Source organism: Corvus brachyrhynchos, unplaced genomic scaffold (genome assembly GCF_000691975.1).
Source record: "Corvus brachyrhynchos isolate BGI_N302 unplaced genomic scaffold, ASM69197v1 scaffold101, whole genome shotgun sequence".
In the NCBI taxonomy this organism is placed as follows: domain Eukaryota; kingdom Metazoa; phylum Chordata; class Aves; order Passeriformes; family Corvidae; genus Corvus; species Corvus brachyrhynchos.
The window spans coordinates 15,279,119-15,292,548 of NW_008237239.1; the positions used below are offsets into that span (position 1 = coordinate 15,279,119).

At 39.1% G+C, this 13,430-nt stretch overlaps 1 protein-coding gene across 2 annotated transcripts in view; it reads right to left on the reverse strand.

The window, feature by feature from the left end:
• USH2A (usherin) overlaps nucleotides 1–13,424 on the reverse strand; it is a 388,071-nt gene extending 374,647 nt beyond the window's left edge. The window contains exons 1-3 of one of the 2 annotated variants that reach the window (XM_017730036.1): nucleotides 13,342–13,424; nucleotides 12,138–12,817; nucleotides 6,806–6,971 (exon numbers count right to left, since the gene is read on the reverse strand). In XM_017730036.1, the coding sequence (XP_017585525.1) occupies nucleotides 6,806–6,971; nucleotides 12,138–12,658 (687 nt within the window). In that variant the 5' untranslated portion in view covers nucleotides 12,659–12,817; nucleotides 13,342–13,424. Of the gene's footprint in view, nucleotides 1–6,805; nucleotides 6,972–12,137; nucleotides 13,314–13,341 lie in introns of those variants that run through there. The other variant, XM_017730037.1, reaches the window with a different exon arrangement.
• Between the last annotated feature and the right edge of the window lie 6 nt (nucleotides 13,425–13,430).

Below are 13,430 nucleotides of genomic sequence, written 5' to 3' on the forward strand. Positions count from 1 at the left end.
GAACCAAATGTAGAAATCACTTTAAAAAAATAAATAAAACCCCACAAACAAACAAACAAACAGGAAGACAAAAGCTGCTCTTTCATTGTACTCATGAAGTTTTTAGACTCATCAAAAAAAGTTTCAAGTATCCTGTGAAGACATTTACTTAGCAATTTGCACAGCATAAAGAGGAAAGGACAGTATTTGTGATCCATCTTTACCAGCAAAGATGTTGGAATCAGTTGCCAGTTTTCTACTCACACACTGTGCATGCCAAGAACTACCTGCTGAAGGACCTTCTGCCCACACTGCAAATGGTGTGCTCTAAATGGTGCTACTCCACTCCACAACTTCAAGCTTGGTCTCCCCGAAAAGGAATCAAATTGAAGCATATCAGTAGTAAAACACAACTCAAAATAGACAGAAGGCAAACCTGTATCGAGAACTCTTCCCATAACCAAAAGTGACAAGGCAGATGCACACTGCAAGTCTCAGTATAGTATACCAACCAGCTATAACAAGTACAAGGAGACACTTCCCAACTCTCCAGGTTTCTCCCCACACAACTCAAGGGCACACAAAAGTACCTGAGACCTGCAGGACATTTAAATTTTTGAGACTAAGGGAAATAAAAGAAGGCAAATCATTCTTAACATTGTGTTTTCATCATTAAAAATACAATTTAACTGGCTGCAACTTATTTTTGTATAAGGAAACAAACCATTTGCAAAGCAAATTGAAAATTGATGGTTTTCAAATCTTGAAACTCTCCAGACAAATCAGGCATAGCTTCTGCAAAACATTCAACACCACCTCCTCTCAGCACTGGCCATACAAAGGCTTAATTCCATTCCTACCATGTATAACCAACTCTGGGCAGATTTCAGTGGAATTTGCAACTGCAATTACAAAAAGCATTTGCAATTTCCAGAAGCGGAATCAAGATGGCATTGACAAAACCTGTATTTTTGCCATTCTCTGAAATTAAAATCTTAGCCCAGGCGAAGTTCCTTGTCTTGTGTTCCGAGGCAGCTGTAAGACTGCAAATTTAAATCTGTAAATATATTCAAACTCGTACTCAGGCTAGAAAATAAGTAGTTTAAGAGACAGTGGGAGTAGAAAGAATCATCTGAGAAATACCCTGTTTTCTCAAGAAGCTGAAGTTACAACAACAGAGCTTCCAAATTTACACAGTCAGCATCCTAATACCCATAGAACAGGAGGAGAAGAGGCAAGAACCATAGTAGGACCTCTGCATGCAGGAAAAACACAAAAAAAAGTTTTACTAATATCAAAGAATATGGAGGCTGCATGTCCAGCAGCAGTACCTGAATGGCCTGCAACAGCAGCAGAGCAGATGATGAAGCAGCTCTATGCTCATTGTGTCTGTGAACAGTTCTCCAAACACACACTCAAATACATGAAGACTAACACATGTTTTATTTCCACTGTCTGGTGGGAACAGAGCACCAGCCATGTGGATAGACTGCATCCTCCTAAATATTTTCAACACACAATCGCAATTAATAGACAAGAAGCTCCAAAATGTAGAATTAATGCAAACTCTCCGCTCCCTTCTTGGACCTGACAAACTACTCTTAACAGATAGTAAGTGATGACTTCAAAGAGGAGATCAAAGTGGTTTGTTAAATCAAAATGCTTTCTTGCTTTTTCATGTCCTTATTAAACTTAAGGACCACACAGTTTAGAACACCCTGTATTTAGTAATACATACACGGAGTATATAGAATAAATGTTTGCCTCCCTGCTTTTAAGTCTCAGGTTCTTTGCTTATAAAATAAATTGTAAAGTATTCAAAAACTTGTGCAGAAAATAAAAGTATTTCACAAATTGGAAAGGACAAGTTTTCTCTTGACAGTCAAACAGTTATGAGGTAAAGCGGTCTCATTAAATCATAAGTACTTCAACCTTTTCTTGAAAGAAGTGGAAGATTTAAAGATTTATAAAGAAATTTTGCCTAAACTAGGAAATGACTCATATTTGACATGTATTGAAATGATAATGCTGATTTCAATAGGCACTCTAAGAGCATTTTCCTCCCAGGAGAGTAATTCAGTCACGGTTACCTCTCTGCATTTAGATTTTAAACTTACTTTCCAAAGCTTTTAATGTGCTACAGTCTGCCAAAACGTGGCAGAGTTACATAGATATGATCAGGCAAAATAAAGTCTAGCAAAAAGACTATTTTTATAATTGCAGACACTAAATATGAAACCAAAACATCAATCTGACATGTTCTCAAAGACTCTCCTGTTTCAGCAGCCTCATCTGTATCTGCAAATTCATGTTTAAACTCCACTCTTCTTAATTGGTTAAATAAATTCTGAAGTATCAAAGGGAAAGTGAAAGACACTTAACAGTGAAACTGAAAGAGAAAATACACAATGGTGCTGCTGTTATTAAGTGGCATAAATCTGATCTTTGTTTCACTTTGCAGAGATAATATGGTACACCATTGGCCTTAATTATGCATTGCTATGCTCAGTTCTTTTATTTCTTTAAAAGTTAAGATTTTAAGACACCAATTTTTTTGAGATTTCACTTCAGTGCATACCAGATTCTTTTAAGTTAAGGCTATATATCTTTTACTCCAGTGAGTACCTTCAGAGTTTTTGCTAATATATACAGTGAAAAATATCACTAAATCAAGATCAAACACCCAGAAGGGCCCTAAAAATTTCAGAAACCTGAAAGACTTGATCCTCATCAACTGAAAACAACTAGAAGAGTAAAAAAATTTTGTGAGGAATTTCAAGTTCACTACTTTGCATTTTGTAATACCAACTTTATTTCATGCCAGTTCCCCTAGTCTTTTTGGTCATGCCATTCTTTCCGTATGACATCTTACTGTTCCCCTTCCTGATTATGTCTGTTACCAGCTACTATGATAGGTACACTCTCAATATTTGTGCCAAGATCATTAATAAAATTAAAGCACAAGGGTGGTCCAAAAACTAATTCTCGAACAATTCAATTGGGTTTTTGCCTCCCCCCTCCCCAGGATTATAAGCAAGTTTCTATGAGCAGTATCTATTGCCAACCTTTCCCATGAGCATTCCCTTTGACCCTACAACTTCTCATAGGTTGTCACATCAATGCTAAACTCAACTCCAGATAGAGGAAATCTGACACATTTACTTCGCGTGAAAATCAGCTTTCTCATCAAAAAACAGCTAAGAGGTTAGACAGTGATGAGCTATCTATAGTAAATCCACGCTGCATTTTATCCCCTTTTTCATTTAGCTCCACATCTTTATCTATTTCTTCAAAGATCTTTTCTAAATCCTCGTATGCCACTGCATCAAGACAAATAGTTCCGCATTGCCAAGATCCTTTTTCCTTCCTCTTGGTACAGGCTTTGGCTGGGGTGGAGGTAAATTTTTTCACAACACCCTGTAGGGTGCCATGTTTCAAATTTTTGGCTAAAACAGCATGGATAACACATTAGTATCTTAGTCATTTCTGAAGAGAGCTTGGCCAGTGGCAAGCCTTTCTCTTTTCCCAGTTGAACTCCTCATCCCACCTCAGCAGTAAGACAGGGTCAGGCCAAAAAACTGGGAAGGGAGACAGCTGGGACAAAGATATTCCTTATTCTATAGCCTCATGCTCAGCAATAAAAACTAGGGTAGAAGAAGGAATTTGAGGAGATAGGGGATTTACTTCCAAGGTGGTCTGCTGCTAAGAAATTGGATGGGCAGTGGTCTGCTTGTGGGAGGTGGTGAGTGATTGCCTTTACATCATTTGATCCCCTCTCAGCCCCTTTCCTTCATGAGTTTTTCTCACTTTTGCTATTTCTGGTGTCTCCCTTGTTCCACTGGCAGGGGTGAGGAGGGCCCAGGTGCTTGGCTGCTGGCTGGCATCAACATGGCACCCTTCCTAAATATAAGCATTATAGCTCCATCTCTACTGGTAACTTTGCATAGACTATCTCTTGGTCACAGGATTTTATGTGCCAGTTCTGTCAGAATTTTTGGACAAAGGCCATCTGATTGCAGCAGCATGTTCACAATAAGCTTGCAAATTCATGTTTCTACTCTTCAGATCACTTTTGTCTCCATACATTAATTTCTGTTGCTCTGATTGGTTTTGCTCTGTGACTATTGAAAACAGAAGCAAAGTATTTATTTATTCTGGGGACCTTACTCAAATCATCCTTAAGCACACTTTCACTATACTCAGGTCTTGCCTTCTTACACCAAAAAAAAAAAAAAATCCTAAGAATTTTTTACCATTTGACAGTCTAATTCATATCAACCACTTTGTAGTTTTATTTCTATCCTGCATAGCATTCTCTGTGAATTTTCTTCCCCATTCCCCAATGCTCACACACTCTGCCCTCTCTAACTGCAAAGGTACTTATTCACACCGATAAGCCTGGGCAGTACATATCCATATTTTTTTCCTTTAAGGGCAGAAATTTCTCTTAATTCTATTATATTAATTTTTAAAAACCTCCAGGCTTTTTTTTCCATTCAATCTCTGGACTCCAAAGTTTACCTTGTTTCATTAAAACAGTTGCATTTGTTTGTTCTCTTTGAAACCTGGAAGTGTACTTAGAGAACCAAAGACCTGTTTACTCTTCTATTTCATCTGACTCTAGTTATGAATGCTCAACATTATTCTTGAGACCTACATCTCTGATAATGCCCTCATCACTTAACCAAGCTGGTATACCCAGACTTTCTGCTCCAGCAACTACTCAATGAAGAAACCCTTCATGCAGAACTCACAGGAATGTTTGGGCTCTGCTCTTGTTAGTAGAACTTAAATTTCCCAGCTATAAACTGGAAAATAAGTCTCTGCAATGACACGGTTCTTAGTAGTAGTTCCCTCTAACAAATTACACATCTAAATACAAACCCAAGGATTTAAATTCCTAGATTACCTCAGTAGAATTAATTTACTAGCCTTCTCTTCCCCTAGAATTATTTTATTCCAAAGAAATTATTTTCAGTCTGTGCTATCCTTTCTTCTTTCCTTCCCTCTTATCATTTAATTACTATTTGGTGCTATTCCACCACTTAGCTTTCATTTTTATCATTCCTGAGTAGGCATATGCTCTTACACCTGAATTCCAAACACATCTGCCATCCCACCATATTTTTTTTCTCTCTAAATTCAGTTTCACATCTGTAACCAATACTTCACACTCCTCTGTAATGGTGTCTGTTGCCTAGCATCTATGTATATGACAGACACACACTTCCAGCTGCAAGTTACTTTTGCATATTTTTGTATGGTCTCTCTTGTATTCTCATTTTCCATTTATTTCTCCATTTATGGAAAAAAAAAATGCTTTTGGACACCTGCAAAAAACAAACAAACAAAACCCCAGACCTTTGCCTGAAGTTTGATAGCCAGGCCAAGGGCTAAATGGATCACGCTGCAGCCACTATCATTTTTAATGGCAAGTTGAATTCTACAATAGCACCAAGCCCAGGAAAGTTCTGAGCTCAGAAACTTGGAAAAGGCATTAAGCCTGCAGTTCCTTTAAGGGTCTAGAAGCTATACTCCTTTACTCCTGCTATGAATTGAACAACCTTCTGCAGAGAAACAAAGGAGCAAATTCCACAGGGTGCTTCATGTTCCTTTGTAATGCAGTTCAGCATCTTCGTGTGTATTTAACCAGCCCTTTCACTTTCACTTGGCTATGCCAGGCTTTAGCAGCTTCCGAGGTACAAAATGTGGCTGACAGCAACAGCAGTAATATAGCACCCTTGGAGTGCTTGAAGTGTAAAGTTCATTAGTTCTACCTTAAGGTCACTCTTTTAATCCAACAGCAGAAATCTTATTCACACTACCATGCCGTTATCCTGGAAAAAAAAAAAAACTGCAAAAAAAATCAAGACGTCGGCTTAGATACTCCTTACAAGTGACAAGATCAGCACTAAAAATCCAAATCACAGTCAATACCTTTTAGCAAGTTTCAAGAAAGCAGCAAAACTATGCTTGATTGTGCTGTAGACCAAATGAAATTTAATAGAACGGATAAAGGAAATGAAGGAAGGAGAAGATAAACATTTCAATACCTGATAATTGTGGTTTATAATTATTAGTTGAACTTGGCTTACAAATAGAATTTACTAGGGTGCCTGTTGGGAATTACAAGACATGCAAATAACTGAATTTTAATTTCTTCCATGTTTGTTTACTGATTTTTGTACATACAGTTTAAATTTTAACAAACTCAAATTTGCTTTATCCTCAGTGGATATTTGTACACTTATTAAAAAGTTATGTCAACAGAAGACTTTTAGAACACAAGAATTGTACTCTAACAATTCTGAATCATATTTTTAAAATAAGAGGTAATAGCTCTGTAACTTATTAGCGTGACTGATCCTGCAGAAACTGACATATTTACTTGTGAGTTACTTACTTATGTACACTCTTTAAATTAAATGGGACACACCTCCATAAGGTAAGTACGCTAGCATGTACAGCTGAGAATGGCATTCTCATCTACAGGAAATAAACTGAGACCCAAGACTAATTGGTAATGTCAGATATAAGTACCTAAGATATTAGTACAAGCTTTTCTTCACCTCACATACTCATGTACTTAAAGGTGAGAATTTTCAGTTTTGTAGTCTGTTTGTTCAGAAGAATGAGCACAGCATTTCTTTCCAGTGCTAAATTAGCAACTTACTCAAAATTAGCTCCCAAATTAAGATCCTTACCTACCAGACTCAAGAGTTATCATTTACATCCCCCAATTTATTCTTTTATATTTATACAGTTATACCACTCGCATACAAATGTTGTATTTCAACAAATATTAAATGGTTTTTATTTTACTCACCTGCACACTAAGATGAATCCATTTCTTCACAAGAATTCTCCCCAGTGTCATTACTTTTATTGGTGGCTGCAAACCATTTACTGTGCGATAATAAAACATGGTCTCTTTCTCAGAGATTGTGAGTTTGAACACAGTCTGCCCATCAATAGCCTTTTCTATCACACACCTTTGGAAATAACCAAGAAAAACAACATAAGGTCAGAGGCACACACATATACACATTCTTGCCAAGGTGCTATCCTGTAAAGTGATGCTAACCAGAATGTATTAAAATAAACATTAAAAATACAGCTCTTGAGAAGATGCTCAGTGACAGTGAAAGTCACAGGATGTACTAAGTGTAAAAGAACTTCAGCAAAGATATTTTCTGTCTTGATCTGTGAGGTTTTTGGGTTGTTTTGGGGTTTTGGTCGGTTGGTTTTCGGGTTTTGCTTTTTTTTATTGAGTGCTTGCAACCCCAGTTCATTTGGGGGTGGAAGAGAGGTCCCACATGCCTCCTCTTTGAAGGTTCCATGACAGAAACTACAGTGACTGTGCAGATCTCTGCCACACTTCTCATACAAAGCTGTGCAACTCAGTACATCCTGTGGAGGCACTTTAATTTCCCTCAGTCTAACAAGGCAAATGGAATATAACCACAAAAAGCAGTACAAACTACATGCTTTGGTAATAAGCCTTCCATCTTTCCACCCAATCTGTTCAAGTAAGACAGCCCTAACACCAGCTTACCCTACACTCTCCCCTTTGCAGTGTTTTTCTTTAACCTAAGAAACTAGAGCAAGGCAAGAAGGATATTCAGACACTTATTAGGATTTTTTCCCCACAAAAGTCACATCAACAGCAAACACAACAATGACTTATAAGGTACAGAGAATACCATCCACAGTAACCCATTTTTCATTTCAAGCTGCTGAAATATTTTTGCCAATCCAATCACCATGATGTCAAGAGTTCTGAGAAAGCACAGGCTCCATAAGCTTGTGAAACAATGATGTATTTTATTAAAGTAATCATAAATACAAGAAAAGATTATAAAGTTCTACCCTTCCCATTTGAGCTGCTCAAGAAATACAGTTCCCAATGTACTGACCCACAAAAAGTCAAATATTTTAACAGTTACACCAGACTAAATCAGTGCACTAAGTCACAAGACGGAAGCATTTAAAATTTATATGAGATTAGTATTTACTTACACATATTTCAGAGGCAAAAAAAATAAAAACAAAAAACCCCTATCTACTGATAAGTGTCTTCACCTACTCTACATTTATAAAAGAAAAGTATCAAAAAGGCTGTTCTTTGATACTGCCATTATTCACTAATTCACCTTTAAATCCAAGAGAAAAAATTAATTCCTCCTGTTACTATTTTAGCCTGCTGGAATGCTGTCAATGAAATACCATGCAAAATGAAGACTTCTGTTTTCCCAACCTTACTAAAACCACATTTCTTAATAAATTGTCCACTGGTCTTTTCAATATTTTGTTTGCTTGTAAACATGCTAGTTTTGTTAGATAATAAATGTGAAGGAAGGCTCAGCTAAGTAGCAAAATATTTAGGAACTGGATTTACCCCGTTCCTGGATAAACAATAATTGGATAATCCAGGGTTTTGTTTATTTTAGTTATCTAAAACAAACATCCCCACATTGTTTTTATCCCCAAAGGTGTCATGACTTTAAGAAGGGAAGTGACCTTGATGTACATCACTTTGAAAACTGGAAAGAACAAATGTGAAATGTGACTTACTAGTAAAAGAGCAAAACCAAGAGGGAGAAGAGAAGAGAGGGAGGAAAAAGAAAAAAGAAAAAATCCAAACTAGTTCTAACACAGGTGAAATAGGAGGAAGCATTACTTCTGCCTCAGCTTAATCTTCCATTCCAGCCATGATTACAGAGAGAAGCCACTGTTCTTTGTGAAGTCTTCAACTTCTGGTAACCTGCAGTCCCACGGAGCCAATACCTGACTACATATACCTCAGTGGTGGGGTTGGAGGGGAAAAAAGCAATTAACACAAATCCACTCGGTCAGCTTTCAAAGACAAAAAGATTCTAGAGAATCTAATGTGGCCACACTGGTGTTTCCCACACATTAACTGGAGCAAATGGGAACATCTGCACTGGTTCAAAATCGGACGCATGGTATCTTACAGCAAATACCCCTTTCAGTCTAATTCCTAATGTAAAACATCTGAATGGATATTAATACCATATGATTTTAGTCCCTTAGATAAATAAAGTGAAAACATATATGTGCTAAAAAGGTCTCAGCTCACTTCTTGCCGCCACCAGTATCTTCTGGGCATCTGAACTTGCTCCAGTTCACACTAATTGATACAAGCAGCCTGTTATGGTTACTCACATATGCTAAGCTTGTACCCATGTTCTTATCCTATTCCATTGTGAAGGGTTATCATCATACATGGTTTCCTATATTGTGCTTACATACAGGCTACACACAGGCTTACTGAAGGCAATTATATTAACTGATGAGTACACGCAGCAAGAAGGAAGCATGAGGCAAGAATGAAATCAGGGGCAAGAACCCTGCTCACTTACTGCCTAAAGAGAAAGTAAATTTAAAGACTGGAGTAAAAATGTCATTGCTTTGTCACTCTTCTCTTGCTTTTCTTTCAATATTTCCAGTATGCAGTGACTTAAAAGCATGCCTACAAATATCTCTACTAAACATCTTAGAAGAACATCAGGGCTTTAAATAAATCTGTAACATGACTCCTCTCTGTGTGTCAAAGTGTATTGTCTCCCAGATTCGCATGAGAAAACTTCACATATGAAACTGATGAAAAAAATTCTTGGTGTCTCTGCTTATCTGCAATCTTTAAAGGGCCTTCAGACTTGGATCCTCACATCACTCTCTCTCATTTCAGCTAGCACAGTAACTTCTAACAAAAATTGTGCTATTCTCTTACATGGGTACACGCGTATCAGAATGTCACAGGATGTAATGGGATACTGTGCAGCAACACTCCTAGCTTCTTTCCTAAGCACACACACTCACAGGCAGACCATATACAATTCAGCACAAAAACACATTAGGATGGCATGTCCAAAACACAAGGGCCTGCTGTACTTCATGTAAGAGCACTTTGCAAGTAAAAAAAAAAAAAAACCTTGTTAAACTTTCAATCACTCTACTGGCAAAATGAGCAGCTCGTTCTTGCTGATCTTCCTAATGCTTTGGTGGGAACACAAAGACTTTGCTAGAATGCATCCCAGTTCTGTGACGCTCCTCTGCTGTGATAATGGGGTTTAAAAGGTCTCACAAATGACATGTAACAGTGACAATTCCCCATCAGGGACTGCAAAATGTAGGACATCCAGTAAGTCAAACTCCATCTGCCAACCTGAAGGATTCACTAAACCAATATAATAAAAGGGAAAGCATCTTAGTTTGCTGGTAAATTATTTCTCTTTTGTAAGATGCCTTCTGAGTCAAGCTTCAATGGCTACTCATGTGCAACAACTGTTCCACCAGAGCTGGAGCTCAGTATTCCTTTTATGAAAAAAGAAAAATTAACACCATTCTTTCTGTGAACAGTGAAACAAAACCACCTGGACAGTGGCATATCATCCTGACCACTGGAATCACTGCTGTCCATCTTCAATTTTCAGGACTGGGCTTTACCATTGTCTTTTCTACATGTTGAGTAGCAGCAAATCTCACAATGCATACGAACGAAGTGATCTATTACAAAAATTGAATAAAAACATTAAAATTTTAAAGTGATCTATAAAACCCACTGAACAGGAATATGTACACTGTGTAGTTATTAACACAGTAGCAATTGGAAGCTAATCTTTTACACTAGTCCATGGCTTATCAGTCATCAGTAGAGTCTGGGTTCTTCACAGCACTTAATCATTTGAAACCAAGGACATAACATTTCATTGTTTTAGGCTCCATGCATCAAAGCCTATCCCATTGACAAAAGACTTTCACAGATCTCACTCAACACATCACTGCAACAGCTTGCTTGGAAATTAGCAGGATGCTTCTGCTCCAAGTTAGGCATGTGCTCTGCTGAAGGAGACTCTGATGTGCCCACGTGTGTGGACATGAACTCACAGAATGGGACAACAACAGAAATGGACTCTCTGACATTCGAGATTCAACCATTATATAGAAAATGCTGTCTATAAAAACAACCATACGCCAAAGCTCCAGAGACGCCTTTACACATACCGCCAGCTGAAATGATTTAACTTCAACTCAAACAAAAGTCCCTTTTGCTCTGCAGATCTCATTTATTTCCCATCCCTAACCACAAATTCTACAGTTAGGTTGAGTTTTTCGAGGTAATTATCACTGCATAAAACATACTATAATTTTGCATTACAATTTTAGATATTTCTATTTTTTCTGATGATTTTGCTACCCTTAGACAACTTACTATTTCACAGCAGCATGCAAAACAAGTATCAAGAATGCCTCAACAAAGCAGATCATTAGCTACATTCTAAGAGTAAGTTATGAACACAAGTACAAAATCATTTGTGGCATGTAGTGTGAAGGAACAAACTATACTCTTTGTGTGCTTTATTTTAAAGAGATCTGCACAACGAAGGTAAGAAAGAGTAGGAGGCTCTGCATTTTGTGATAGATGACAGGAACTTCTTTGTAGGATCTGGGATGTGTTTTTCAAAAAGCAGGTTTTTCATTATAGTAAGGCCCAATCAAGCCGAAAGGTCACTTCTAACAGAGGTATTTCCTGAAAACGCAACATGTAGGCAAATAGGAGAGGGAACACGCTTAGCCACCTCTACTTTGTGAGCACCTAGTGAAACTTCACTAGCAGTTTAAATAGTGGAACAGTTTGTTAAAGCAGCAACACAGTCTGCCAGTCAGGCAACATTCCTCACATCTTCCAGGAACACTATGACCTCTCTTCTATGGCTCCAAAATATACATTTTTGGGTGCTTTGTGTTGGAAAAGTCCTAACATCACAGATAATTTTTTTTTCCATCATGAAAGCAGCAACAGCACAACCATCTGACAACATAATTTTCTAGCAGCTTTCAGGAGGAATGTGAATTGGAAAGACAAATTTCTCTTTTTGATAATAGACATGCACCTTATGTATGAACAGTTCCAAACATTAAAAGCAATTGAACTACCATGAGTCAATGTTGCTGCAACTGAAGCCACTTGTCTTGACATCTGGGAAGACCCCAACCTAAATACGGCTCTATAAACGTCAGAGTTTCCCACCACACCTTTTGAAAGTTTAAAGAGCTTGCTAATAATGACCATGCCTACAACGGTCAATTTTTTTAAGAGCACCAGGAAAGTAAACACCTTCAATACTACTTACATTACACCTTCTTGCTCAGGTTTCAACCATACAGTTAATGTAAATGAAGCTCCAAGCCTTGGAGAACGGGGAGTAGAGAAGCAATCCTTGTGATTATGAAAAATAAAACTGGAAGCGTTGCTGGAGGACCCTGGATGCAAGTCCCTTTTATCCTCTGTGATACAGGTACCAAGGCCTTCTGAAAGAAGCTGTTTGTAGGACGAAGGCGAAGACCTATATGGACATTCCTGAACACAAAACCTCTGAGTGCAGGATATAATACTTTGAACAGCTACTGAGCTATGACAAAAAGTGCTTCGGTCTGGCAGCCCACAAGTGGCTTGACTTGGCACAATTGACACATTCTTGAAAGCTCCCACATTTTCAAGCCTAGGGAAATGTCCCTGAGAGCTGACCAACACAAAGGAGTCATAATAAGTTAAGATTAATGTTTCAATAGCATGGAACAAGAAACGACATCTCAAGGAAAGAGCCCAGCAATTCATGTTTACAGAAAAGCTCCTCCTGATTAAAGCAAACATAAATAAATAATGAAGTCCATGTCGGTAGCAATGTCCTCAGGTGCTGTGCTTTAAGAGTTTATGTAGCATTTCATCCTCAAGACGCCCATGCAAGGACTCAGTCACAAGGGACATCTACATCTTCTGGCCAGCAAAACGCACGTGGCTGACAGCCGGGATCTGCAAACCACAGAAAACAGACACAGTCCGTAGGAGGAACCTGCTCTTTTGCACCAGCAGAGATGATGCCCGGCTAGGGATTTCAAGGGTTAGAATTCTTCGTCCAGATTCCAGCCAGCAGGCCCACCTGCCCACCCTTGCCGGCTAGGGCCGAGACATGTCTCCGAGCAAGGCCATGGGATTAGGCCAACTCGAGGGCGCGCAGGCTCATGGCCGAAGGGAGTTTATCCCGGATCTGTCGTGTCACCTGGCTCTGTGTGTCACAGCAAGGAATACGGGACACGGCAGCAAACCGGGACATGCAACTTGGGCCTCCGAAAGTCTCTGCCGAGGGTTTCAGGCGAGTTGCTTGGACCTCACGCCTACGGCCCCCCGGCGCTCACCTCAGTCTCGCACCACTCCCTGGGAGCTGCCATCCCCACCGCGCTATTCCCGGGCACGCCGAGGGACACCCCCGTTCCCCAGGGAGCCAGGAGCGGGAGCGGTGTTCCTACCGTCCCCTCACGCCTTACCCCGCCGCCCACCTCACGCCGGCTGCTCCTCTCAGCGCTCGGCAAAGCTGATTAAAACCACCTTCCCCATCTGTCCCGTGTGGAGCTTTTTCTAACAGCGA